This window comes from Struthio camelus, chromosome 20 (genome assembly GCF_040807025.1).
Source record: "Struthio camelus isolate bStrCam1 chromosome 20, bStrCam1.hap1, whole genome shotgun sequence".
NCBI lineage: Eukaryota > Metazoa > Chordata > Aves > Struthioniformes > Struthionidae > Struthio > Struthio camelus.
Genome location: NC_090961.1, coordinates 7,011,001 through 7,036,148, shown reverse-complemented (window position 1 = coordinate 7,036,148; position 25,148 = coordinate 7,011,001). Strand labels below are relative to the sequence as shown.

The 25,148-nt window shown below is 48.5% G+C and overlaps 2 protein-coding genes across 5 annotated transcripts in view; one reads left to right on the top strand and one right to left on the bottom strand.

Moving 5' to 3' along the window:
• Window positions 1-26: 26 nt before the first annotated feature.
• CRAT (carnitine O-acetyltransferase) lies at window positions 27-17,252 on the bottom strand. 2 transcript variants are annotated; one of them, XM_068915047.1, is made up of 15 exons: window positions 16,926-17,252; window positions 15,046-15,137; window positions 13,366-13,629; window positions 12,769-12,887; window positions 10,431-10,484; window positions 9,503-9,668; window positions 8,767-8,941; window positions 8,083-8,261; window positions 6,918-7,018; window positions 6,310-6,429; window positions 5,640-5,762; window positions 5,168-5,303; window positions 4,622-4,684; window positions 3,970-4,107; window positions 27-3,394 (listed from the first exon to the last, which is right to left on the bottom strand). In XM_068915047.1, the coding sequence occupies exons 1-15, from the start codon at window positions 17,101-17,103 to the stop codon at window positions 3,179-3,181; spliced, it is 2,124 nt and encodes a 707-aa protein (XP_068771148.1). In that variant the 5' UTR covers window positions 17,104-17,252; the 3' UTR covers window positions 27-3,178. The 2 variants fall into 2 exon arrangements, with proteins under 2 accessions (XP_068771148.1, XP_068771147.1); XM_068915046.1 differs by lacking the exon at window positions 15,046-15,137 and having other exon boundaries at window positions 16,926-17,034.
• Window positions 17,253-17,453: 201 nt separating this feature from the next.
• Window positions 17,454-25,148, top strand: part of PTPA (protein phosphatase 2 phosphatase activator) — a 28,297-nt gene continuing 20,602 nt past the window's right edge. The window contains exons 1-4 of one of the 3 annotated variants that reach the window (XM_068915059.1): window positions 17,479-17,578; window positions 18,899-19,048; window positions 20,600-20,700; window positions 21,816-21,902. In XM_068915059.1, coding sequence (XP_068771160.1) covers window positions 20,641-20,700; window positions 21,816-21,902 — 147 coding nt within the window. In that variant the 5' untranslated portion in view covers window positions 17,479-17,578; window positions 18,899-19,048; window positions 20,600-20,640. Of the gene's footprint in view, window positions 17,579-18,898; window positions 19,049-19,822; window positions 19,910-20,599; window positions 20,701-21,815; window positions 21,903-25,148 lie in introns of all 3 variants that reach the window. The other 2 variants (XM_068915060.1, XM_068915057.1) reach the window with 2 other exon arrangements.

Genomic DNA, 25,148 nt, shown 5'->3' with positions numbered 1-25,148 from the left:
TTATGCAATTTCTAAGGAGATTTAAGCCTTTTCATATTACTCATCTGTTTATTGTGTTTAAGTTTATTGGAAGAACATTTCAAATCTTTGCACGACACTGAATACACTATCAAAACAGTATTTAATACAGCTAACCAGCAAAGCATGCAAACACTACTAGGCTGTGTCATAAATTGCACTCATACCCCATGAGTTAGTTGAATGTTTTCAATCTATGCATTTCTGTAATTATTTGCTCAAAACCAGTAGTCTTTCCAGAACTTACATTCTTGTACGTAATACAGCCTTAAGACTGTGAACATCTCTTGAGAAAGAACCAGACAGTCAAAAACAGGGAGGGGGATATAGTATTTTGTAGGTAAACACCAAAAAAATCAAGAAGGACTAAGTCAGAAGGACATAACAATTTAGAACTTGGACAATAAGAACAAACTTTTTTTTAAAGGAAAAAACTTGTAATGATTTTTAGTGTCCTTTCAAGCACTTCAAAAAACAACTTTGATCTGAATTTTGGCTCCACATAGCATTAAGGATGCATAAAATGGTTTAAGAATCTTTTGACTTTCAGTGTGATACTGTGCTTCTTGCAGCTATACTCTACTGAAGCTAGTGGGATATCCAGATTTAGATCCAAGACTAGATCAAACCCATCTTCTGAGATGCATTCACAGTAGAGCACACTTCTGCTTAATCTTTAATAGGCACCTTCCTTTGAGAGCCTTCCCTTTTGATAAGAGAGGAAACAGAAAAGGGCCAGTCTCAAATACTTTAGTGGCAATACTGTAGTGTCAGTGGTTGAAGGCACTGTAAACAGGGAAAAATAATTCATCCCCTAGTACAGAGGTTATTTCAGTTAAGCGGGGAGGATTATTACTCTGGAAAAAAAATACTCCTTTTGCTGAAAAAAGCTCCATAAAACCGGACTTCATTCCAGCAAGGTGTGGTCTCTTACGTAGTATTTACATAATCACTTAAATCTTGATAATACTGAGTATTCTGTTCGTAGTTGCAGTCTAACTCATAGTGGAGGAGTCAGCAGGGATGTCTGCTTCCAGGTGTGTAGTGCTCCTGTTAGTTTTGGACTATCTTACTCCATTCAGGATTCTTCTATAAAATCAGCAAAATCTAAATCCATGTAGATGATGTGAAAGTGGCAGTTCATACAATCACTGGCTGTGCAGGTGAGTTTCAGTTAAATTTTTCTTTTTTAAGGTTTATTTAGGTATAAGATAGAAGCTTTGAAATAACACCCTTTTAAAAAAAAACAAACACGTAATAGTTTTGGCTTGTATCTTTAAAGAAGCAGATCAGAATGATCTGTTTTTCCCCTCTAAACAGGTTTAGTGCAAGTTTCTTCACATACGTTTACCAAGGCACTTTGACCATGCCCCTTGCTGGCCTATGACCAGAAAAGTGGCAGTTGATCAGATGTTTTCCTGTAACAAAATAGGCCATCACACTCCTAGTTCTTCTTGTTCATGGTGATGTCTCAGCAGCCACATCTTGAAGTGTGTGCAGTTTAAATATTAAATCCCTGTTGCAGAAATAGCACTAGATTTCTTCACTCCCATGTGGTTTTACATACTGCTATTTAAAAGGATAGTTGGGAGCTTGGATTCTGGCAGACTCATAGGAATTTTTGTAAGCACTACCTCCAATGCTAAAACTGTATTTTTTTTTTTTAATGTATAAATCTATACAATCTTTTATCCTCTCAAGTTTGTCAACCCAACATAAAAGCACTGTCATGAGATCATTATCTTTCACTGAATAGAGCTAGTACAAATCCGAGTAACATGACAGCAAGAAAAAAAAAAATCCAAGAGTGGCAGAAAAGGTGCAGCACTGTTACTGCCAGAACAATGGCTGCCACAGTGAACAAACATCTGTGCTGCCTGCAAGTTCTCAGCTTTATTCCTGCTTTTCAAGACCTTTTGCCTTGTTAAAGCAGAATGATGTGGAAGAAAGGTGACTCTGCAACTGTTTGTGTGGTTTTTTTTTTTTCTTCCTTTGGCTCTGACAGTCTTGAACTCTGGGCCAGAAATGGAAGCGTGTTCTGGAGCTCCTGATCAGAAGCACTTTGTTTTATGCAAACTTAAGCATAACATGTTATGCATAAAGATGTTGCCCCTGACAGCAAGGTGTAAAATTGCATTATAGATTTAAAACGTGTCCTGAAGGAGACCATCCATGTGGCTTCTGTAAACAGAAGGTCAATGTTATGTTTCTCTTCCTCAATTCCAAAGAAACATGCAATGAGGTGAGTTGGACAACAGTCCTGCTAAATGTATAGGCAAGCCCTTCTCATCTCCACAAACACTGAAGTACATAAAACTAAAGCTAGCCAAACCTTTGTGAGAAGTTCTGTAGAAGCTTTTTTGGGGGGGGGGGGGGGGGGGGCAGGGAGAGCTTTACTTTGAGCCTGAAGATCAGTAGCTAGGACCACAACAGCATGCTTCTAACAAAAAGGTTGGAGCAAAAAAACCCCAAAAAAACAACAACAAAAAAACTTAGCCTGTAGTGATGATACCCTGTTGTTAGTAGGAACAGCGCAACAGAAAAGAGATCCACATACCTGTAAAGCATATAATGGTCAGGGGCTTGGGATAAGTAGTGCAGTGCACTCTAACAAAATTGGATCTGCTCTGATTTGTAGAATTTATCTCTCCCCTTGCCAAATGTCAATTGCTGCAGTGACAGAAAATCCTTTAGTCAAGAAAGATGCTGCAGACTCTTCAAAAGCCTAAACCAGCAAAAAGACTTGGTCTTACAGTAGTTCCATCATATAATAAGCATCATTCCCTGCTCTTCCTGGAGAAGAACTACCTTCCTCACCAAATTGATTTAGATACTGGTAAGTACTGTGCTTTCTGTATTCCTTCACAGTAACTTCCATAAAAAGATCATGTTTTGGTCCTCTCTGAGGACAGGAAGGTACACTTTGCAGTAATGGGAGAGGACTAGTCAGTTCCATGTTGGATTAAGACAATGTTTCCTCTCAACACACAGTCTAATACCTGTGGATGGCCATTCGTAATCTGTTGTTGAAAACAAATGGTAGATGCTCTCCTAGGATCCCGTTGAGGCCAGCAATCCCCTCAACCATTTTCTGAGGAACTGGGAACTTCAGTGCGTGAGAGAGCCCCTTAATTTAGGGCTTTGGCATTATATTTGCCTCTTACAGTTTGGATTTGGGAGTAGACTGGAGCAACATCCTCATGTCTAGCAGCGCTTTCTCAAGATAATGTGCCATGCGAGCTGCATTTGTCTCAGCACAGCTGTTGAATGCTGAAATTGCAAAGTTGATATGTTCTGCCATAGGGTTATAACAGATTCCATAGCCATCCGGAACCACAGGACCGAAGCACATCACACAGTCTGTCTTTGCTGGGACCTGTGGAGACAATGTGATTAAAAACTTCTATTCAGCCAGAAAGAACATGTAGACAGCAAATGGTAACAACTGGAAACAGTAGAAAAAATTGCCATCTCATGAAAATGCTCTAGAAGAGGGCCTTTTTGGTCAGACCCACCTATGAGTGCACAGGTGCTGGATTCTGCCACTTAGTAGCAATGTGTTTTCATATGCTTTTGCAAAGGAGCACTACTTACCAAGATAAGCTTGTAATAAGTCACAAGCCAAGGTGTATGAGTAAGAACCATAGCACAGATGATGAATGCAAAGCTTTTTAGGCATCTAAATCCAATTGATATCACAGGCAGGTAGACACCAAAACTTCTGGTGATCTTGGCCTTTGGCTCTGCTAGTGTTTGAGAGGGTTGAGAAGGGCTGTGCCTACTGTAATTCCATAAAGCTGCAGATCTAATCTTGGAAGCAGGCTTAACAATTTTTCTCCCTAAACAGAGATTAGTTTCTAATGGAAAGGGATGATGGTGAAACGTGGAGACGAAAAAGACAATGCAGAGAATCAAAGAGAGCACTCCTGGTTTTACTCAGATGAGTCCTACCTGGCTGGTTGAGAGATTGAAGTGCATTGCAACAGCATATGCTGTGTCCATGAACAGTTCAGGCATGCTCACTAGGTCCTCAATAGCTTGAAGCTTCAAGCCTAAGAGGTGGCGGTCTATTGCATTCCCGTTTATTGCCTGTAAGGAAAAAAAGACTAGATGAGGGCCTGTCTAGCACACAAGCAAACAAAATTATCCCCTTCTTTGTAGGGGGCAAGGGGGAAACACATCTCAATATCTTAATGTTTAAAGTTAGGGGAAAAAAACCTAGATCCTGCCTTTAGAACTAAAAGTCAGTCTTGTTTGTAAGGATTGTGAAGTCAAACACCTCAGTGGAATCAACCTTACAGTTCCTCTCTACAGGCTTTCTGGTTTAAGGAGTCCTCAAGCAGCTATGGCATTTACCAGCAACAATGTTTGGGAGAACTGAAGCTGTTTTAATATTTGATTCTCTCCTTTAGGCCAGTCACCAAGGACACTCGAACAACTCCTCAGATTCCCCAGAGTACTCTCAGATCAGTTAGTCCTGTGCAAGAGCGTGAATGGCCAGATTGCTCTGCCAGCATACTGAAAGCTCTTAAGGTCTCTTCTTTCGCCAGAACTCTCACGTGCTATGCAAAACCCCAACCCTGGCTGCATAGAGGACACTCACCATATCAGTGTATTCCCTGTGGGCCTGGGTAGCTCTCCTCAGCAAGTCTGTTTTCTCCTGGTCCTGAGGAGAACACACAGACCTGGCTGTTAGGTGTGTGTTTTTTTTATTTTTTAAAAACAGAACGCATAGCCTTATTCTGGCTGTTCCTCTAGGATGGAGGGCGTATCTGTGTCTATATTAAGCTAACATTAATTTTGAAACCATTTTGCCTGGCTGAGTTACTCCATTCTGAATGGAGTTCTCCATCCATCAGTAGTGGAACTTAGTTTGAGTGGCTAAACAGACATTTAGAGGGGGCATGCTACGTTTTGGTGTGATTAGAAATCTCCACGTGCAGTTTTTCTGGCTATCAATACATAACAAAAGGAAAGCCAAATGAAACCCAAGGTGTATAACTATATACTCCAAGGTACATTTTAACACAGCTTCTTATCAGATGCAGTACTGGTTCATTGAAACCAGTTGACACAGGTTTACCCAAATAGACAGCTTCCCTCTCTTTCTGGAGTGGAGTCCTTTCACTCCACTTCTTGAGCTCCTCACCGATTTGTCAGAGTTGTCCACTGCTTGCACAAACTTAAGAGAGTCCACAGAAGTGGAGCGGATGGTGTCTGTGCGGCCCAGACGGAACATCCTTAGTGATGCACTCTCATATGTGGCACAGACATGGCCGTACATCCTGGGAGATGAAGAAAGTCATAGGAGTGAGTTTGCCTTGACAGGAGTAGCCGTTTGGCGGGCCCATTGAGAGCTGATCTCTGAAGCACTTCTGCAAAGATTCTGCGCGCTTAGAGGGGTAAATTTCACTTGTTCCTTGGCATCTGCCACAGGTGAGATGTTCAGACCCAGTGCATGGGGAAAAGACAGGGTTTAAGAGCCTGCATAGGGCTATACAATGACAACAGGCCATGACAGCCTGCTGGTAACTTGGCTGTGGCACCTTTAACAGACTCGGATATTTGAGTTTGATGCTGAAGGGTGAAGAGACTGAAAAGCTACCTAGTGGTGGTCTTACCTGTAATATGCTAGCTGCAAGGCCAGCTGGATAAAAGCATCAGGACTTATCTTCTCTGATTTGGGGAAGTTTTTCCCAAACTGATGAAAGACCATGACGTTCACATCCAGGTCTTGGACCATTCTGCAAGGAAGGGAAGCAAAAACGTTCCTTTTTCTCTTGCTTGTTGTTGTAACATAAAGGTATGGACTTTGTTTTCACGAGGCTCAGAGAGAACTGGGTTATGATCTACGCAAGGACAGAGGGCTCTGTCACATACAGACTGTGTGACAAGATGAAGCTCTGTGTTCGGACAGCACTGTGGAGGTGAGTGGTGTTTTTTTTTTTTTTTTTTGGCCATTGCTGAAGGTAAGCTGGGTTAGATGGGCTCATGCCTGTGTATGCGCCAGTATCCCTAGTTAGATCCAGTAAAGTGCTCTTTCCCACTAAGGTGGAATGGGTAAGCAATCGCCCCTTTTCAGCATCTTTGCTGAATTTGCTCCTGGCAGGTGGCTTTAGCGTGCTTTTTGGCAAGATTCAGTGTTGACCTAAGAAGTCACTGGGAAAACTCCCTGGTTGCAGTGAGGAAAGCCTCACTGAGTGGCTGCCTAAACCACTGTCAGGTTCCAAAATGGGGACGTGAATTACTCCCTCAGTCACTCACCATACTTCTCTACTGCTTCATACTCACATGTTGAGGTTCTGCTTTGCCTTCTCTATGTCAGTCTTGATTTCTGGAGTGATGTTAAACCGCAGCTTCTTGGGCATCGGCAAAGGAATCATAGGCGATCTTACCAACTCTGGCTTCTTCCTGCATAAAGAAGTGATTGTGAAGCTGTTTAAGCAGATCTTTGATGCAAGGCTTGACACAGCAGAATTCTGGATAGACATGCTCAAAGAGATCATTCCTAGCACCTTACGATGCTTGTCACATGCTGAAAAATTCTTTACGGTGCCATTACAAAGTTGGTTTTGTTTTGGAGTTTTGTTGAAGGGCATGAATGAAATCTCCTCTGTGTATTCCACCCAGAGGAACAGCTTTGCCACGCAAAAGTCCTGTTAACTCTGAAAAGTGGTTTTACTTGCAAATGGGAGCAGTAGCAAAAAAGTACCTGTGTGAGCTGGGCTACTCAGTCCTGGTCATCAACAAAAGAACTGCAATAACTAAATCAGCAGAGCACTACCCTTCCTCCAGAGCAAGCTCCTGGGGCGTGAGCTGTGAAGAGCATATTCTTGGGGATACGGTGGCTTAAAACCCAGCTCCAAAATAGAGGAAAAAATATAGGAAGCAGGACGCACGTGTACTCCACGATGTGATCCAGAAGAGCAACGATGGGTGGGCCTTCTGAGGGAGCATGCTCATATACAAGACCGCAGGAGCCGTCTTCAGCAATGATGAACTGTGAGAGAAGTATGAGAGGACAAAGCAGTGAAGAGAGAGTTGCAGCCTGAAGTAGGAGTTATGCAGAGAGGGATCTTAGCATCTCATTGCTCTGTATCAGAATGGACAGCGATCGTATTCCTGCCTGCTAGGAAAGTAACATATTAGGGTTTCATTTAGCAGAACAGCAATGGAAGTCTTCCAGTGGGCCTAAGAGGAGCTGGTATCACTGCTACATGGGTTTGCAGAAATTATGTGGATAAAAGAATGTTGTATACTGGTGAGCTCAGCGCTTTGGCAACATGGAGTGGTTCAATGGGTTTGATTTACTTAGAAGCTCATGTAATACTGGAATAATATCACTTTGTGCTGACTTACCCTTACTTTTCAATTAGCTGAAACATTTAAGCTTTATTCCATCAATGAGGAGTTCCAAACAGGAACAAAATTTCTGAAAACATTAAGAAGGATTCAGCAGATAAGGGAAGAATTCTTTTAAAGCACGTTGCTACTGTCTAGGAGTCAGAATAGATCAACTAATACAGAAGGAGAAACTCGAATAGCAGCTGCTCTTGAAGGATCGTGACAAGACTGAAAGGAGAAGAGATCAGAGGGATACTGTGGGATGGCAGCTGATGCTTGGGGGAAAAAAAAAAAAAAAAGGGTAGCGTCTGGCAGAGACGGGAAAAGTGACAAGCCTGGGGGAAATACAAGAAACAGACCTCCCTACGTTTGGGCTGCTTCCAAGCAGACAAGGCATTGTTCCCCGCAGGCAGAAAATTGATTTACAAGGAACACAAAGAAGAGCTGTGCTGAACAAGGCTGCACTGAACAAGCGTGGGCAGAAGCAGTGAAAGAACTGAAAAATCCCTGAGGCAAGAAGAGAGTGCTTGTGGTGGCTGCAAGGGAAACCAAAGGATCTTATACTGTCAGCCTCCACGCCTTGTCCCCCTTATTTCTCCATGGTTATGAGGAAAGCTTTCCTGCAAAAGGTTTCTGGGGTCTGTTAGACCTTTGTAGTCTCAGGAAAAAGCATTTCCTCTGGACCCTCATCTTCAGTGTCTCTATGGCATCAGCACTTACTTGAAGGGTTTTGTCAAACCATCGGTTCCCGCTGTTCCAGCGACTTCCTCCACCATGCAGCATCTGACCAGCCACACGGCTCTTGTAGATGTCCTCGGACACCCGTGGCATTGGGGCATCAAGGCAGACAGTAAAAATGCTCTTCTCAATTGCACGCACAGATTCCTTGTTGGTCTTGTCTGGGACAGAAAGGGAACAGGAAATAACAAAGAGGAGTTGAAAAGCTTGTTTTACCTGGAGGGAGGCTGAAATGTGAAAGAGCAGGATCGAAGGACCCAGTACTGGATCCCCATTGTACCTCAATGCAATATCGGTCATTTAGGGGTCTTGTCTTACGCTTCCACTTACTAAAACTGTAGGTGGTTGGGTTGTTACAGATGGGAGCGTGTTACAGTCACACTCCTCTTTGCATGGTTCTTACCTCCCACCCATTTGGCAAGGCAAAAAAAACTCTACGATTTCAGGTCAGTTAGCCAAGCTTCCCTGCTTCACCCGTGTAGCTTCCAAAACAGAAATAGGAGTGCTTTGCAATGAGATTAAGTTGCTGCTTTGGGTGTGGAAAGCTCACGTATCTGCCCAGAACAAGCTTCCAAAGGCTTTTCAAAGGAAAGAGCCAAGCAGAGCACAGTGGGGAGGTTAGTAGTTAGTGATTGTTAGCCCTTCCATGGGAGGGGCTGCACGGACCTTTGAGAAGGTTGTTGTAGGCTTTTGCCCAGCTGTTTCGGTGGTTGGTGGTGAGGATCCCAATAGGCTCTTTGTTTGTTTGGAGGGAGGTGTTCCAGATCTTCTCCAGCTGAATGAAGAGCTGGTCAGTTGTAAGGGGACTTCCATCACTGTTGTAAACATCCAACTCAAAGAACTGAAGATGAGAAGAGCAGACAAAGACAGAAAATGGGAGATCTGTATTGTCCAACCCCAGAATCAAGGAGCAGCCACTTTGAGGAGGTAAGACCAGACCTAGGAACATGGCTTACAAGGAGACCTTTAAAGGCTGCTCAGAATTGAGAGATCCAAGTCCAACTTCCCTTGCAGGGCATAAATACAGTCAGGGTTTTAAGGAGCTCAGAAAGCACGGTAACAAGGGTCAATACATAAGGGGAATTTCTTTTTCTGAGACTTGTCCGTGGTGGCAGGGTTCATTATCCCCTTTCCACCTGCAGTTTCCAGTTCCAGACCCAGTCTGTTAAGTGGGCTTTCAAAGATGGAAATTGCAGGGACAAGAAACAGAAAGAGAGACCTTTTCTGCCTTGCAGTCCCTTGCTCTCACAGGGCAATCCCAGGTGTTTGCTAGCTGAGGCCAAAGGGGATAAAGGGAGCAGAAATGAATCCCTGTTGAGGCAAACCTTGTGGGTTGTTCCCTTTCCCCTGGCACAGCCAGCTGAAAGGGATATCCTCAAACCAATATCCTTGAAAGCCATACCTGGAAGTTGTGGACCACCGTGATGTGTCTGGACTGCTTTTTGCCTTTGGCATAGTTGACAATGGAGTCCCGCTTGGGCCCGGGAATGCGGCAGGATGAGAGGATCTGGTAGTATTGGTTCATGCAGAGGGGCTTCCCACCCATGTACTCCACTGGGAGGGTCTCACTGGAGAATACGGCAAGGTAAGGAAGGAGGGAATAAAAAAAAACACAGCAATGAAATAGGCCTGCGGTCCCAATACAAGACAGGCTTAGCCATGCAGCCAGCTACACTCACTCCAGCAAGGTTTAAACATGTGGGTGCAGGCAGTCTTAAGTGGGGCCATTCCTTCCTGTTCCCACCAGCCTTCTTAGTAGGGACTACAGAAAGTGTCTGTTTGCTGGCTTTTCCCTTGGGAAAGGGGAAAAAAAAAATCACTCTTCTGTCTTATAAAAACATATAAACATGTTTGGGGAATGTAACATAAATAAGCCATGTTCAACAGAGGTTGGTTGGTTGGGGCTCAGAAGAGAAGGGGTAGGGAGGAACAAATTTCTCTAGAGCTCACCGTGGCTTGCCCAGACTTGAGAAACACCAGAAGCCCAAAGACGACGGACACATTCCTGCTGCCTGAGCTGCAACTTATTGTTTGGGAAAACAAAGTATGCAGCTCCACAGGACTGTCATTCAGGTTCACTCCCGCTAAGCGTGTACGCGTGCCGATGCAAGTATTAAGGTAAACAAAGAGCACGAAGAGAGAAAAGTAAATTTGCTTTTTTGCAGTGGTGGTGACCTTGGCAGTGAGCAGCGATGTTGATTACAATATCTCTCTTCAGATATGTGCTGTTTTCCCTTGGCTTTCTACTTGAGAGGGAGATATATGGACTGAGCTCAGCCTCTCTATGACAGAAAGGAACACTCAGGAAGTTTGGAGGGCCATTAACTCACTTGTCAATCATTGTCTTGAAATCCAGGACGCCCTCGATCAGCTTGGCGGCAAACCTGGAAAACAATTGAATGTAATCAGTAGAGATACAAGCCCTGAAGAGCTGGGACTGAGAAGAGAGCTGAGCAGGGCTCTGCTCCTTAGGTTCAGCCTTTCTGCCAGGTCCCTATTGTGTGTGTCTTTGGATAGCTGGTGAAGCCACTCTGAGTCTGAGAGCTGACACTGCTGGATAGCCCTACCACATAGCACTTCAGTGTTTCTTTTTGTGTAACCAGTGAAGTCTGGACAACCTTCAAGAAAGTAGGGTTCAGTCCAGATGCATAAATGACTGTCTAACAGCAGCATTGTTCACGGATGCCTTGTGATTTTTGTCACTCCTAGTTCTGAGTCTTAGCATTAAAACTACACCAAAAAGGGGACTTTTGCCTTTCCTTGGCCAGTGGCCACCTCTGAGTTTCAGGATAAGGTGCAGTTGTGTCTCCCTGTGTCCAAGACTTTGACACGGCTGACTCAGCCTTCCTACCAAATGAATGTTCTGCTGCTAAAGCAATCCTAAGACCATTCCTCTGGCAGTGGAGGATCTGAAACAAATGAGGATAGGCTGCATGCTGATGCTGAGGCGTTGTGTTTACTAGGCTCCACATATACACTGCCAAGGCCAACTCCCAGTGGGGAGAGAGGCTCTGATGAGCCACATCAGGCTGCCTGGCTTGAGAGTGACAGGTTGGACTTCTCTGACCTAGGAGCTCCCACCCACACACAGCAGGAAGGAGGTCATTGTGACAAGAGGTTCAAGTCAACTGAGCTTCGAAGGCATTAAAGTGGGGGGAGCATTTAGCATTTGCAGGCAGTGTCATCTAGGCTTGCTCAGCCTCCCAATCCCTAGTAAAGACCAAAGGAGATAACTCCAAGAACCTAAGGGCTATTAAATAAAACACACATCCTCCAAAGTAGTTTTCAGTGAAAACTTCCCAGCTTTATTGCACAAACCTGAGAAAGTAAAACAGCTGGGAAGCAAAAGTGAGAGAGCCTATGTTTTTTTCCAGAGAGCAAACGGCCTGGGAGCAGAGCTAGAGCTTGAGGGGGAGATAGGGGGAGAGGTTGGTTAGTTGGCTTGTTTTCAATCTGCAGCGTTGCCAGATTAAGGATTGGAGAACTGCACTTCTTAAATTTGCCTTCTGGTTTCTGAATCTTTTGTCTCAAGCCATGCCATCAAACTTATTTCTGCAGCTGCAAACTACACAATCACGCTTTTAAATTTTGTTTTACATGGGAGTTCAGATTCTCATGCTGCTGCTTCATTCCACTGGTTGGGACGCTACGTAATGCTCAAAATCTCTTTTTTTTTTTCCATTTGGATGACTTAAAGGTGAATTATATGAGCAAAAGCTCATAAGATGTCTAGTCTTGCACTTCCTGGTAAGGCTTACCCTCTGCACTCCTGGTCGTATATAACCAAGGGAGTGGAAAGGAGGAATTTGTTCTTGCCCTCACTGCCCCCCGGCTGGTATTTTGATATGTTGGAGCAGCGATGACTGGTTACTGTGGAAAAGGTAACCCTGTATAAAGGCCAACATTAAGTTTTGTAGAGTTTGATATGTGCCCGTGATGGTTGGTTGCTAAAAATGAAAGGGGGCCCATGAGGAAGAGAAAATATGAATCACAGGCAGGTTCAGGAAAGAGTGAGAGAATCCACCGTGTGCTCGGTGGCAGCAGTGGGGTGGTCTGAGGGACACTGTGATGCTCATTAGCAGAAGGGAGCCATAAGAATGGCAGTTTGATTGCAAGGAAGAGCTGGGGTGGAGAGAGGTTGGTGACACGTTGGTCTTCTAAGCTATAAATCCACAAGTGTAATGACACAGGAGGGGACAGAAGAAGTCTGAATGGCAGCAGCAGGCTCCCCCCATCCCTATGGGCTGGCAGACTCCAAAGGCATTTCTATATGGTCTCTCTTAGTGCCTGGGCTACTTTTTATGCCTCCTTTAACTGCACACACAATCTTAGTGCCTCCTAGTCTTTAGTGTGTCTATCCATGCAGAGATCTGTGCTACAGCAAAGACCTAAACCTATATTTTGAGTCATGGTTTAGAGCTTAAGCCACTGGACTGTTTTGTTTTCCCTGTTGGTGAGCTATTTAATCTGGTGCAATTAGGAGCTTCCTTACAGCCCAGCAGTCTTTCCTTGTCCCTACAACCCTCTTGCCCAGCATAGACAGCTATCAAATTTGGGGACCACAAGCTAAATACTCCCTTTTCCGACCAGCCTGAATACCTCCCTGTCTGTCCAGCAGAGATAGCTCATCCCATCAGAAACCTAGGGGAAGGCAGAAAAGGACTTTACCTGAGCTGACCTTGCCGATCCAGAAAATCCTGCTTAGGTAAAACCACGCCTGGGCTGGAGTGAACCACAACTGGCAGGCGATACTCCAGGTAAGCTGTCTTCAGCCACCAGTCAGAGAGCTGGGACGGAGAAAGGTAACACGCAGGCATGGTATCTGCTGCTGTTTGGTCCAAGCTCAGCTGAACAGCCACAACATCCTGCCCCCAGCTCTGTCCCGCACTTTGCAAACAGTTTGGGTTTTACGCTTTGTGTGTGGAAGGGAAGAGGGGAATTTGAGCAAGGCAGTGGGGGATCTAGGTGCAAGGCTGGAACAGAGGGTTTCCTACTTCTTGGGGCAGCTGTGTGATGCTTGCAGGTTTAGGGGCTTCAGCAGCCACAGAGAGGGGCAGGGACTCCCTGTCCTGCCATGAATCTCTGCTCATCCAAGTGACAGCTGGTGAGAAGCTCATGCAGCTCAGAAAGGTGAGCAGCAGACTGGTTAGGAAGATGAAACCAGTGAAAACACAGATGCCAGTGGATGCACCCAGGACTTTGGAGAGGTGTGCATCAGACCTCCACCCTTCCTAATCACAGCCTGGGGATGGAGTCCTGACCTACCCAGTTCTCCGTTTTCTTGGCTCTTCTCTCCAGGCCCTTCTGCAGCCTCTCCCCAACGCCTCCCGGTTTGCGGAACTCATTCACCAGCTCGTGTGTGTGGTTCCACTCCTCCTCGCTGATGATGGGCTGCAGAGCCTGCAGGTAACGGTCCAGGGTCTGCTGGAGTGGTGGCACTGGGAGACTGGGCAATGCTTCCTGATGAAGTAGGAATCTGCCTGGGATCTTGCCTAAAGCTGTTGGTTTCAGCAGGCCATAGGGCCTGGCCTGCAAAGCACAGAGCAAATGTCGAGACAAAACTTCCTCCCATTGTGAATGAGGCAGCAAGTAATTCGCATCTGGTAATCTCCATCCCAACCTCTCGGAGAACACAGAGGCGTCTCAGCATAGGAGCAGAGCATTCAAAAGCACAAATGCAAGACAGGTCTACCGATCACATGCTAGAGATGGTCGTAGGATATACAGAAAAAGTGCAGAAGAGAAACTCGATCTCCCAAGATACTGACTCTCAGCTCATTGGAGGAAATGCTGCTAGGATAATGATGCATCTCCCACTTTCTGGGCACCTTCGAGCTGATAGGCTCCATGTGTTCAGCAAAAGTCAAACCTTTCCATCCCATGGTAAGTGGGAAGAAAGTACGTTATGGAAGAAATATTCATCTTGAGTATTGTCAAAAATTGCTTCATTCCTTCTTAAAGCGCACAGCAGCACAAGGCCAGAAAGGTAAGCAGAACCCTTGTGCCAAATCAAACTACACAGTGGGCTTTTAGGACGCAGAATCTAGTTGAGTCAAGCCTGGGACAAGATTGAAATCCCCCTTCTCTGGCTGGCCAGAGATGATGGAAGGGAAGGGTTGACTGCGATGTGCGGGCTTTAGGGCAATGCTCCTTTATAGTACTGGAGGTTCTCCCAGTTACTGGAAGACCCAGCTATATTAGAAGATCCTCCATCCAATTATACTAGTGTGGGCCTGGCCCAAGTACAGACACCTTTGGGGAGGGAGCAGGCAGAGCAGTCCAAGAAACTGTGGGTGATGCCAACAGTCCCCTAGGATCAGTCTGGGATACGTGGGAGCGAAAACCTAAGCACTGCGCTCATCTCCTCAGGCAGAGAAATGGAACAGAGTAAACCCCATTGCTAACCAGGAAATGAACTTGCTAGTTCCCCCCCCGCCCCCCCCCACCCCCAATTCAAAAAATGTCCCCTTAGGTGACCAGGGTTGGACACCCTTCTGCCTGAAAATGTTTAAATTGTACTCTAGAGTTTCTGAGTTCCCTCTGCTCCTCCCCCTCTGTTGGATCTAGTGAATCAGACGCTCCTACAGGACTCTGGACTTCGCTCTGAGGATGCAAAGCCAGTGAGAACATGCCCTTTGATTTCCAAAGCAATGAGAAAGTAGCCATCCCCCTGCCTCCTCCCAAAGGTAAGCACAGAGAAGTAGAAAGAAAGGGCCAAATCTGCAAGGTGACAAAGTTTTCTCCATGGTGCTGAGCCCCCAGAGAAAATACTCTGTGTTCCTTGTAGGACCTGGCAAGAACTAGGGGATCAAAGTTTGGGGAAGGAAGGTTTTGAGGAAAAAAGAAAGAGAGAGAGAGAAAAGGGGGAACTACTGAAGCATGAATGGAGAGCAGGGCTGGGAAATAACGAAGGGGGTCAATCACGGCAGTGTGGGGATACTGTACCTTCTCTCTTTGCTCCCGCTTCCTATCCATGGCTGGGAGGCCAGAAAAGATCGTAAACCTCTCCCTCGGCCTGCCTCCGTTTCTTCTTCCACCTGACAATGCGTTGCCCGTGCAGGGAGTCACCTCATTAGCAAACTGCCACACAACTGCTCTGTTCAGAAGGCTCAAGGCCAGACACGGGCCTGGGAGAGGCCAGGGGTAATCAAACCATCAAACTGCGTCACATGCCGTGAAGGCAGCTTTCCAGAAAGCCCTCCCTCGGCTACTGACGGTCAGAGCCTGAAGGTGCCACTTTACCCTGTTGCTGTTTGCTGATGGGTACACGTGTTAGGAGAGGGCAGAGTCTCTCTTTGAACACTAGCTCAGCGCTTACAGCCATGGCAGAGGTGCGGACACTGGGAAGTCATCCTATCAGTACGTGGGAGCAAAGAGAGGCTTTTCCCTTGGCTTTTGCCTGGGGTGTGAAGCTACAGCAGCCGTCCCGAGACAAGCCAGAACATCTCTGGACAAGAGAGACCCCAATTTATGTCCTGGAAGCAGGTCTTCACAGGGGACCAGCCATAGGCAGCACTGCTGGAGGCGATGGGGAATTCAGTCCTTCTGCTCAGACTCTCAGCAGAAGCGGCCAGAGGGCGTCAGAGGGGGACAACTCTCTAGCAGGAACTGGACTGTGACCCAGCATCACTATAAACAGACTAACTAGAGATGGGAGCAAATTCAATTTGGAGACAAAAGGTGGTATCTTATACCCTCATCCCCTGTGCACATGTGATCATTATTGCAAGCTAGGACTTTGGGAAATTCTGGGTTGTCAAACCTTAAAAAAAAAAAAGCTATCTCCAAAATAGGGCGCACACGAGGAATATCACACCCTCCTCACTGTCTAATTCAAATAAATGAGAAGGCAGACAAGAGCAGTCTTTGACACAGCTGTGATCTATCAAGTATGATGATTCCAAGCAGTTTCAGATTGACCCTGGAGTAACAGGGAAAATCCCAGATCAAATTACTTGAAAATACTGCCCAGTAAAAGGTGGGGTAGGTTTGTGCCTTCCCTTTCTCCTGTCCTCTGCTTATTCGTTTTGAGGTCAGACTCAAGCGTTTGGTGGGAGGAGGCACGGTGACCACAGCTGAACAGATGGGGCAGCTGGCAGCAAATAGCCCACCTTTCCCCATGAGCAACAGGGGAAACGAACACCAGCCCCGCGCGGGGCGCGCAGCCATCTCCGGCTCGCGGGCTGGCTTGGCTCCCGGGCCGCGTTCCAGCTAACTAGGCAACTGACCTTTTCTAGTGCCTGCAGAGCTGGTGGGAGATCTACCTGCAGCCTGGGGCCGGGGCAATTTCAGAGCGGTATCCGATTCCCAGCCCGGCCGCAAACATTTAGTGTCGGACGACAGGCATCTGTCTGTTCCTGTGGGTTTTTTTTTTTTATTTTCCCAATTTGAAGCTGGACACCTCTCCAATCCGGAGCCAACCAGCCCTGCCTGAGAACAACCCATCACGTAGCTGCTGCCGTCGTCCCGCACCGTCTCCTTCCCGCCCCGGGGACCTGTCCGTGTTCGCGATCAGCGCTTGCTCCGTCCAGGCGCGGGGTCGGCAGCCCCACCGCGGGCTGCGACCTTCCCCCTGCTTTGCCGGCAAAGGCCCGTTTCGCAGGCCCCGCCGGCAGCCCCTGCCCAGCCACGGCCGCCTACCCGGCCTCGAGCCCCGACGGCTCGGCCTCAAGGCATCGCGCCAGCCCCGAGAATTAACTTGAGCGGCGGGTCGTCCCCGCCGTCCCGCGCCCCGAGCAAGGGGGGAAACGCTCCGTGTGCGCGGCCGGGGCCCCGCCCGCGTGTCGCCCCCCTCCCCGCCCGCCGAGCTCGGCTCTCGCACTTACCGCAGCCCTCGCCACGAAGGCCAGCATGGCTCCGCGCCGGCCCGCCGCGGCCCCGGCTGCCGCCCGCCGCAAGGACACCGGCGACACCGGGCGCCGCCGCCCCGCCGCCCCGCTCGGCCGCCAGGGGGCGGGGCCGCCCCGCCGCCATCTTGGAGCGGGGCGAAGCGCGCGCCGCCATCTTGGGGAGGGGCAAGGCGGCCGCTGGCGGGGGAGGGGGAGGGAGGGATGGGGTGCTGCCGATTGTGGGGGCTGGGAGAGGTGGTGCGGCTCCCCCCTCAGGCGCCGGCTGCCGGGGGCAGTGCAGGGGAGCGGGTGAGGTCGTCCTGCCCGCTGAGGCGCTCCTCCTGTCCCGTCCGCGCACACCCCCTCCTCACGGAGCCGGGGGCCGCAGCGCCCCGTACAAACATGGCTGGTGGCGGCCCTGTAGGAGCATAGGGGGCTGCGCCCCGCACAAGCATGGCGGCGTGGGCAGCGACGGTGGCTCGGAGGGGCCAAGCTGCCCGTTGACAGCGCCGGGAGCGGCGGGGCCGGGCGGCCTGCCCTGTTCAAAGATGGCCGCCGGTGGCCTCGGCGTGTCAGGAGGTGAGAGGTGAAAGGTGACAACGGCGGGTGGCCTGGCTCCAGGAAGATGGCAGAGAGCGAGCGGCAGGCAGGTGAGGGGCAGCCGGTGCCCCCCAGCCGAGGCGGGGGGCGGCGGCTGTGGGGCCGTCTCGGATGGAGGCTGTACTGGAGGCCTTTGGGGAATGTCTGCAAGGTTGGGGTGCCCGGACCCCATAGCCTGTGGGGGTCAGGGGGGGCCCGGGCCCCAAAGGGTATGGAGGGGGCTTGGGGTCCGGGGGGACCCGGGCCCCATAGGTTATGGGGGAGGCTTGGGATAGGGGTGGGGGGATATGGGCCCCATAGGTTATGGGGGGGAATTGGGGTCAGGGGAGTAGGGGCCCCATAAGGTATATGGGGGGGTTGGGGTCAGGGGTATCTGGGCTCCATACCAGAGCCCCGACCTTGGTGGGGCCGGAGTTGCTTGCTGTCGAGGTTAGCAAGGGGCTCCAGGGCCTGTGTGGCCCGGGGGGGGGGTGGGGGCTCCCTGCCCCATGGACTGGGCTGAGGCCCTTTATAGGATGGGGAGCCCTAGAAGCTCCCCCAAAGCACAGCTGTCCCCCTGCCTTGCTCTGGGCTGATGCTTCTTCGGCGATAAACTGCCGGCCCAACGCAGTCTTTGTGGTGCTGTTAATATATTATCTCCCCCAAAAGAGGGAGGGTTGGGCTGGTGCCCTCTGTGGGGTCTGCGCCCCGAAGCAGGGAGCGGGAGGGGTGGAGGAGGCAAGGTCTGCAGGGTGTGCGTGTCTGCCTTGCGCGTCCCCTGGGACAAGCTGTTTGGGATCTAGGCCACTAGAGCAGTCGAAGTCTGGGCTCTCTGTCAGATGTAGTCCATCTTTTCTGCCTCGGTTTCCTGCTGGTGAACTAGGAGTAGACTTATATCTCCCAGGAGTGCTGGGGAGCTTCAGAAATGTGCCATACAGGTGAAAAGGTGTGCATAGATCTTTGAGCAAATGTCCACAAGTAATTGAGAAGTAGCAGATGCCATTATTGTGAAAATGCCCAGTGATTTATACTACCTTGTACCTGGCCGCTGAAGGGTTCTCAGTGGTGGTATTGTACGTTCAGCTCTTACAACGATCTGATACAAGGAGCAGGCATAGAGCAAAAATCCAGCAACTATCCCTTGCCTGTGCTGAAATGGACAGGGTTTGCTGTTGTAGAAAGTCCATCTGTCAGCTGAATTTGGTGTTTTGGTTTTTTTCTCCCCTGTGTGGATAAGACTGGAAGTGCCCCCTTTGTCAAAGTTGTGTCTCCTCATAAAACTAACCTTTTCTGCTCCTGTCTCCGTCACGTCGTTGTTCTAACGCTTTTACGTATGTATTAATTTTATAATCTTTTTTTTTCTTGTAAATATCGATGGTCTGTTCCCCAAGAGGAAGTGCACAAAGCGTGCATAAGAAGAAGTGATGGTTGAGAAACAAACGTAAAGAGATGAAACAAGTTCTTTGAGGAGACAGAGCTTGAACTAACACCGTGGTGCCTGTGATTCAGGACGTTGCATTGGCCACGTATCTGTTCTGCACGTATGATCTGTATTAATGGACAAGTCACTGTTGGCCTTTTTGTATACTGCTGCTCTGGGGCAGTGTTTTTATTGTGTCCATGTTATAAACTATGTTTAAAAAAAAAAAAACTGCTCCGTGATTATGGTACTAGTTACTGTGAGTTGTTTGGTGCATTTTCAGGAGACAGGCACACGTCTTTCATTTAAATTCCTCACACGTTCTTCCTCTTAGCTTTGTATCTGGGGCTTTTACTACAACTTATGAACAAGAATGAACCAAACGCCTTAACATCCTGGGCAGGTGATGAGACTACGTTAGTTTTGTAGATGGGGAACTTGAGAGGCAGCAAGTTAAATGACTTTCTAAGGTTATGTGATGAGTCTGTGGCAGAGTTCTCGGTGATCTGCTTGTTAGATAGCACTGCTCTGCTGGACAAAAGGGGAAGAGCTGCTGACGTTTCTAGGTAGTATTTTCTATGTAAATGGAACTTACAATATTTAAAGGAGTTCAGATTTGCTGTCATGTGTTATGGAGCCAGTGCCTGAACTTGTCGTCGTGTGGAGAGCAGTCACTAAAGCGTTTCCAGGGTGCCCGATGCTGAAAAAACTTCAAATTCAGATTTTCCAGAATTAAAATGATGAACTAGGTAACTCTGATAGAATTCATAAATTCACATTAATAGCTGGTTTCCTCAGCTATGGCCTGCTGCACTGCCTCTTGCTATTAAAGTTTTGCTTGTAAAAACATGATGCAAATTGCGTCTAACCTTGTGGAGCGTTTCTGGCTCTGCAGTGTCCTCCTGGTGCAGGACTGCCGGCTGAGGGCAGAGCCAGCACTCTCCTTCGCTGCGGAGAGCTTGGGGAAGGAGTGACCCTTCAGGTAGGGTTGGGTCCTTGGTTTGGATGCCGGGGGGAAGAGCTGATCTAATGCATTGACAATTTGCAGTCACGTTAAATATTACATCCTGGGCTCTTGGAGAGCTTTAAAATTAAATGACCTTCATAGCTTTCCCTTGGAAGATGCTGTGTCCCAGCATTCTCGAAGCCCCTGCACTGCCTGGACTGGGGGCCACCGCTCTGGGCTGTGCTGGGCTGAGCGCCATCTATTGAACTGTTCCAGCTTTGAATTTGCAAGAGTTGTGCTTTTTAGAGGACTGCAGTTCTGGCTTAAAATCCCCTAACCAAAGTATGGGCAGATTGTTAGGAGAGTTCAGTGCTTCTCCCTGACCTGAGGCTTGTCTTCACTGGATAGAAATAAATTATCTAGCTGGACCTTGATTTTGTTCACTCCTGCAACAACCTCTCTAATTTAATGGGAAATGCATCTTTAGCAGTGAAAACAAAGCGTAGTGCAACTTTCTGAAGCCTTGCAGTGTCCTTGGGGTATGTTATCCAGGGACTGAGCGATTATTACTGGGTGACTGCAACTTGGTGGGTTAACAGTGCAAGCTAGGACAGATTTGTTCACTCTCTCTCCTGAGAAATGAATGTTGATTTCTAAGGAAGGGCTCACATTAGAGGATTCCTTCTCCACCGGTCCTTTTTCACCTCTCTTTTTTGTATGTCCCAGAGACCTCTGAGGAGGTGGCTCCTCCCCTCCAGCAGAGCTTCATGATCCCCAAAAAGGAGATAAACATGGTTTCTGACATGGCCAAGTGGAAGCGCTCTCAGGTATGGGTCTGGGCTCAGGGAGAATTGGTAAGTGCTTTTTGCATTCCAGTGGCAGCCAGGTCTAGCCTGGGAACAGCCACTAGGTAAGGTGGGTTTGGGCAAGTAATGGGAAACTAATTGATTTGTATTTTAAAGCAGAAGAGTCACTGGCTGTTTGTAGTGCAGAGGGCTGTTTGACATTGAAGTGCAGAGTCTGGTAGCCAAGGGCTCTGACAAAGGAGGGAGCCAGGGAGAGCCCCAAGGTTGACCAGAAAATTATCCCTGTTCCCTTCCGACAGGCTAGTCTAGAAACTGTTAACTATTTCATCCTACCTAGCCTGTACATCATATCAAAACTAGATTTACGCAGCATTGTTTGAACTCAGCTTGAACATGGTCCAGCTGTGTGGCCCTCTAGTAGCAGCAGACTGGGTTGGTTCCTGTTGGTTCCTGGGGCCTTCCCCACCTTGCTGTGCTGGAAAGGGCTCTAGAGCTGAGACCTTCAATTTCCTGGGTAGTTTTTATTTATTGTATGCGTGGACCTGGCAGAACAGGCAGGTTCTCTACCTTTGAGGGATCAAGATGATGACCCAAGCTTGCCCTTCCTGTTGGTCCCACCTTTTAGAAACACGTTCTTACTTAATGGCTGACCTGCGATGGCTTAAGATATAGCAAGGTCTCAAGAAAAGCCAAGGGGGGAACTTTCTTTGTGAAATCTCCTGGGCTTAAGGACTCTCTCCTGGTCAGGGTTTCCATGCAAGAGGGTCACAAGGAGGGAGATCTGACAGCATGCTAATCTGGGGGCTTTGAAGACTTCGGGTTGCAGAGCTGCTCTGGATATGATGCTTCAAAACTAGCCAATTTAAAGAGGAGAGCAGAGAGGAAAGTCTAAGCTTTCTTAAGATTCTTCTCTCTGTAGTTTCTTCGTGGATGCGGAGTTCTTAGTGCAGTCACCATCATCTTGGGGGTCTGCAAAAAACCAGCAGCAACTTCACAGCAAGCCCTGCATCCAGGGAAGCGGTGTTGTATGTTGGGAAGGGTTCCCTCTGCCTATGGGAGTGCTCCCATGCTGTATTGCTTGTCCAAACAAACTTTGTGTGTTCACTAACGCCCTGCTCTCTCGGGTGCGTTTGCAGGCATACGCAGATTACATGGGCTTCATCCTCACTCTGAATGAAGGTGTCAAGGGCAAGAAGCTGACCTGCGAATACAAAGTCTCAGAGGTAGGAGGAGGGTCGGATCCTCTTGTTTCTCCTTTTTTAGTGCTTTTTCGGGACTCCATAGTGAATGTTTTCTAAGTGAGGAATGAATTGGCAGCTTATCTGGGGGCCAGGGAGAATAAATGCATTTGGGCTATGCATGGAGATATGAGCTTCAGCCCGCAGTGCTTCCTCCAGGATGCGGAGGCTCTGTGCTTGCCTGCTGGATGAGAAATCAAGCAAGTTGCAAGCAGACAGAAGCTGAGGATGAAGAGGAAGATGCAGAAAGAATGTGTTTTGGCTCTGCTCTTACAGTCTGGCTTTGACCAGTGATGCCTTTTGAAGATATGGCATTACCTGTCAGCTAGAACCAAAAGGCTGAGACCTCTGTACTGTTCCTGCTTCTGCTACTGCCTTTCTGTGTGACCTTGGACAAGTCACTTATCTCCCTGTGCTTGGGCTTCCTCCTTACTCATGGTGCTGATCTCCTGGGCTCAGGCTTTAGTGGAGTTGTGCTGAGATATGTCTTGACAGCATCAGTGGGTGTGAGCTTGAGGCCTGCCCTTGGTTGGGCTTGCCTTTGCCAAATGTGCTCAGAGTTACAGAGGTCTGAGGAGGGCAAAGCTGAAGTGGGTCAGAGCAGTAAGTTTAGCCTATGGGGCAGGATCGCTTGTTCTGAGGCATTTGCAGAAATGGTCTTTTATTCTCTTGCGTCAATGTGACTGTCACCTGGCTCTGTCTGGTGCCATGACTGGTTTTAATGCCTGTTCACCTTACCAGGCCTTAGTCAAAGGAGGCAGAGACCTGTCAGCATGGCAGGATTGTTAGGAGCCAGAGCTGGGCTACAGAGTGAAGTCGGAGGGGAAAAAGCAGCCTTCCTCACTGGCATTATTGCACGATCTCAGCTACGTTTTCTTCTTGAGGTCATCCTGAGTGTTGCAGTGATCTGCAGTGAACATGCTGCCCGCCAGCTTTGCTTCCATGTTGCAGGCTGAATTGTTCTGCCTTGTTCTGCATTGCAACAAGGAGATTCTTGGGTGTCTTTTTGCTCTTCAAACTTATTGCTGCTGTGCAAGAAAGCTGGGAATGGTCTGTTTAAAGACGATTTGGACAGAATGGGAAGCAGATGGGCCCTGCCTGTTGACAGCTTCATTCTGGTGTGGAAAGGCAGCCTACAATGATCTTTAACCTAGTCCTTCATGTCTGAAAGAGGCATGTTAAGTCCAACCTTCCCTTCAAGGAGCAAGTGTGTGAATGAGAAAGTTGCTTGTAGTTCACAGAGGGGATCAGGGATAATGAATCCCTCTCTCTAACACGCTTTCTGTCTACCTTTTGTCCCTTCAATCCACTAGAATTTGCTGGCCTGAGATGCTGCCTTTGAACGCCGCTCTTTCAACTGTTTGTATTTCTGCTTTGAGTTTTGTTTTTGTCATTATCTCCCTCATTCACAGTCATTCACAGATGAGTTATAGGGAAACAGGGCATGAAAAAGGAGCAAAACAAAGAAGAGGGGGAAAAAAAAAGCCCTCTTCCTCCAACTCCTTTGAGCTGCAGGCTGTCTCGGAGAAGCTGTGTTAGGGCTGCGTCCATGCAGCAGATCCCTCTTGGAATGAATATGTTCCATCTGCGGTCCCAGTACAGGTGATGGTCAGACGTGATCCTGACCTCCTGGGAAGTGGCAGGGAACGTGTCTCATTCCCCTCCCACTGCGGAGAGCAGAAACCTGTGACTTAAGGCACAGGTGGAGCGTCCCCTGGGTCGCCTTGTTGATGAGATTGCCTGTTCACAAGGGTTCGTTTGTAGATCAAACTGCTTATCTTTGCTTTTAAAGGCTCAGCCTCTTGTGGCCTCTGCTTGCATCTCTGCTCTGCTTTCTTCTCTTTTGCTGTACCTGCTGCTGATGTGCTTTTATGCCGTCCCATTTTCCTCCGTGATCAAATGCTGGAGACGCCTTCCCTCTGCAAATGACCTCCTGGAATCCTTTCAGCTGGATGCATATCCTCTTTGTGACTTAGTGGTGTTGCTTTGCCAAAGAAGAAAGAAAGTATGGTCTGCTCTGCTTTGAGAGAGCTGCCCTAATGGTTTCTAGAGTAGTGTGTGTCAATTCCAAGCTGTCCAGTCAAGTGAGGGCTGGATCCTGTGGGGCCGAGCTCCTTCTGAGAATTGCTGAGCTCGCTCTGCTCTTACTGAAAATGGACAACTTGTCGGGGGCTGAGCTGCTTGCTTGGCTCTGGTTGGCTTATCAGGGAGCCCTATTGCATGGAGCTGTCTGAAGCCTGGCTGGAGGCATCTGACAAGTAGTGATAGCTGAACAGTTGTTCAGGGCTCCAGTGTGGCCCCTGTGTCTGGCACAAGGTTGCATGACTGATAGGCTGTGGCCTGCCTTCCCCTCCTGGAGGGAGTGCTTTCACACGGCGATCTGTGCAGCGACTGCTGGGGCTGCAGCCTGGGCCGCTTCTGCTAAGCACTGACTGATCCAAGGAGCAGTGCAGCAATGAGGTTACTTCAGCCGTGCAAGGAACAGACCTTCCCTTTAAACAGCCTGCTTCCCAGAGGCACTGGGGAAACTGGTTGTCCTTGTGGCTTGCTCTGGTTCTAGGAGGGAAGCAGCAAGTGCCCCAATTTCAGCAGCTTCCTCTCTGGTGGGGGTTGAGGACCCCAAGGGGGCAGGCTTGGTCCCTGCAGGCAGTGCTGCCTGGTGATGTCATCTCAGCACCTCTGTGTGCCTGGCCCCTGCTCTTGAGAGATGCTGTCAGGTCTCTGCCCTCTAGGAGACTTTGGGGTTTGCCTTTGGGACCGGCAGCAGGCTCGGGGTCAAGGGGACGCAAAATCAGCACAACAGTAGGAGCAAGGAGAGTGGGAGGGCTGCCCTTGCTTTGATCACTGGAAAGGTAAAGCAAAAGTAGCTCCAAAACCTGACCAGGCAAGACAGGGCTGCAGTGGTGCTGATGGTCGTGTCCCCGTAAGCTCTGCTCTTCTCCCCCTGCTCCCTGGCTGGGGTCAGCCCTGGCTGCACGAATTTCCTCTGCTGGACAATGGGAAGCTGCTTCTTTTAATAACCCCCTTTTCAAAGGGCCTCGAGCCCAAAACAAGCCACATCTCTTTAATTATTTATTGGCATGGCTGAGCCGGCAGCTGGGTCCTGCTCTCCCGTGTTCAGCGGGGCTGGGCTTTTTAATCCCTTTAAAGTGAGCAAGCGAGCGGGGAAGGGGAGGTGCGACTCTCCCTCGCGCTCCCCAAGGCCTGCAGGCAGATCTGGGGAGGGGGAAG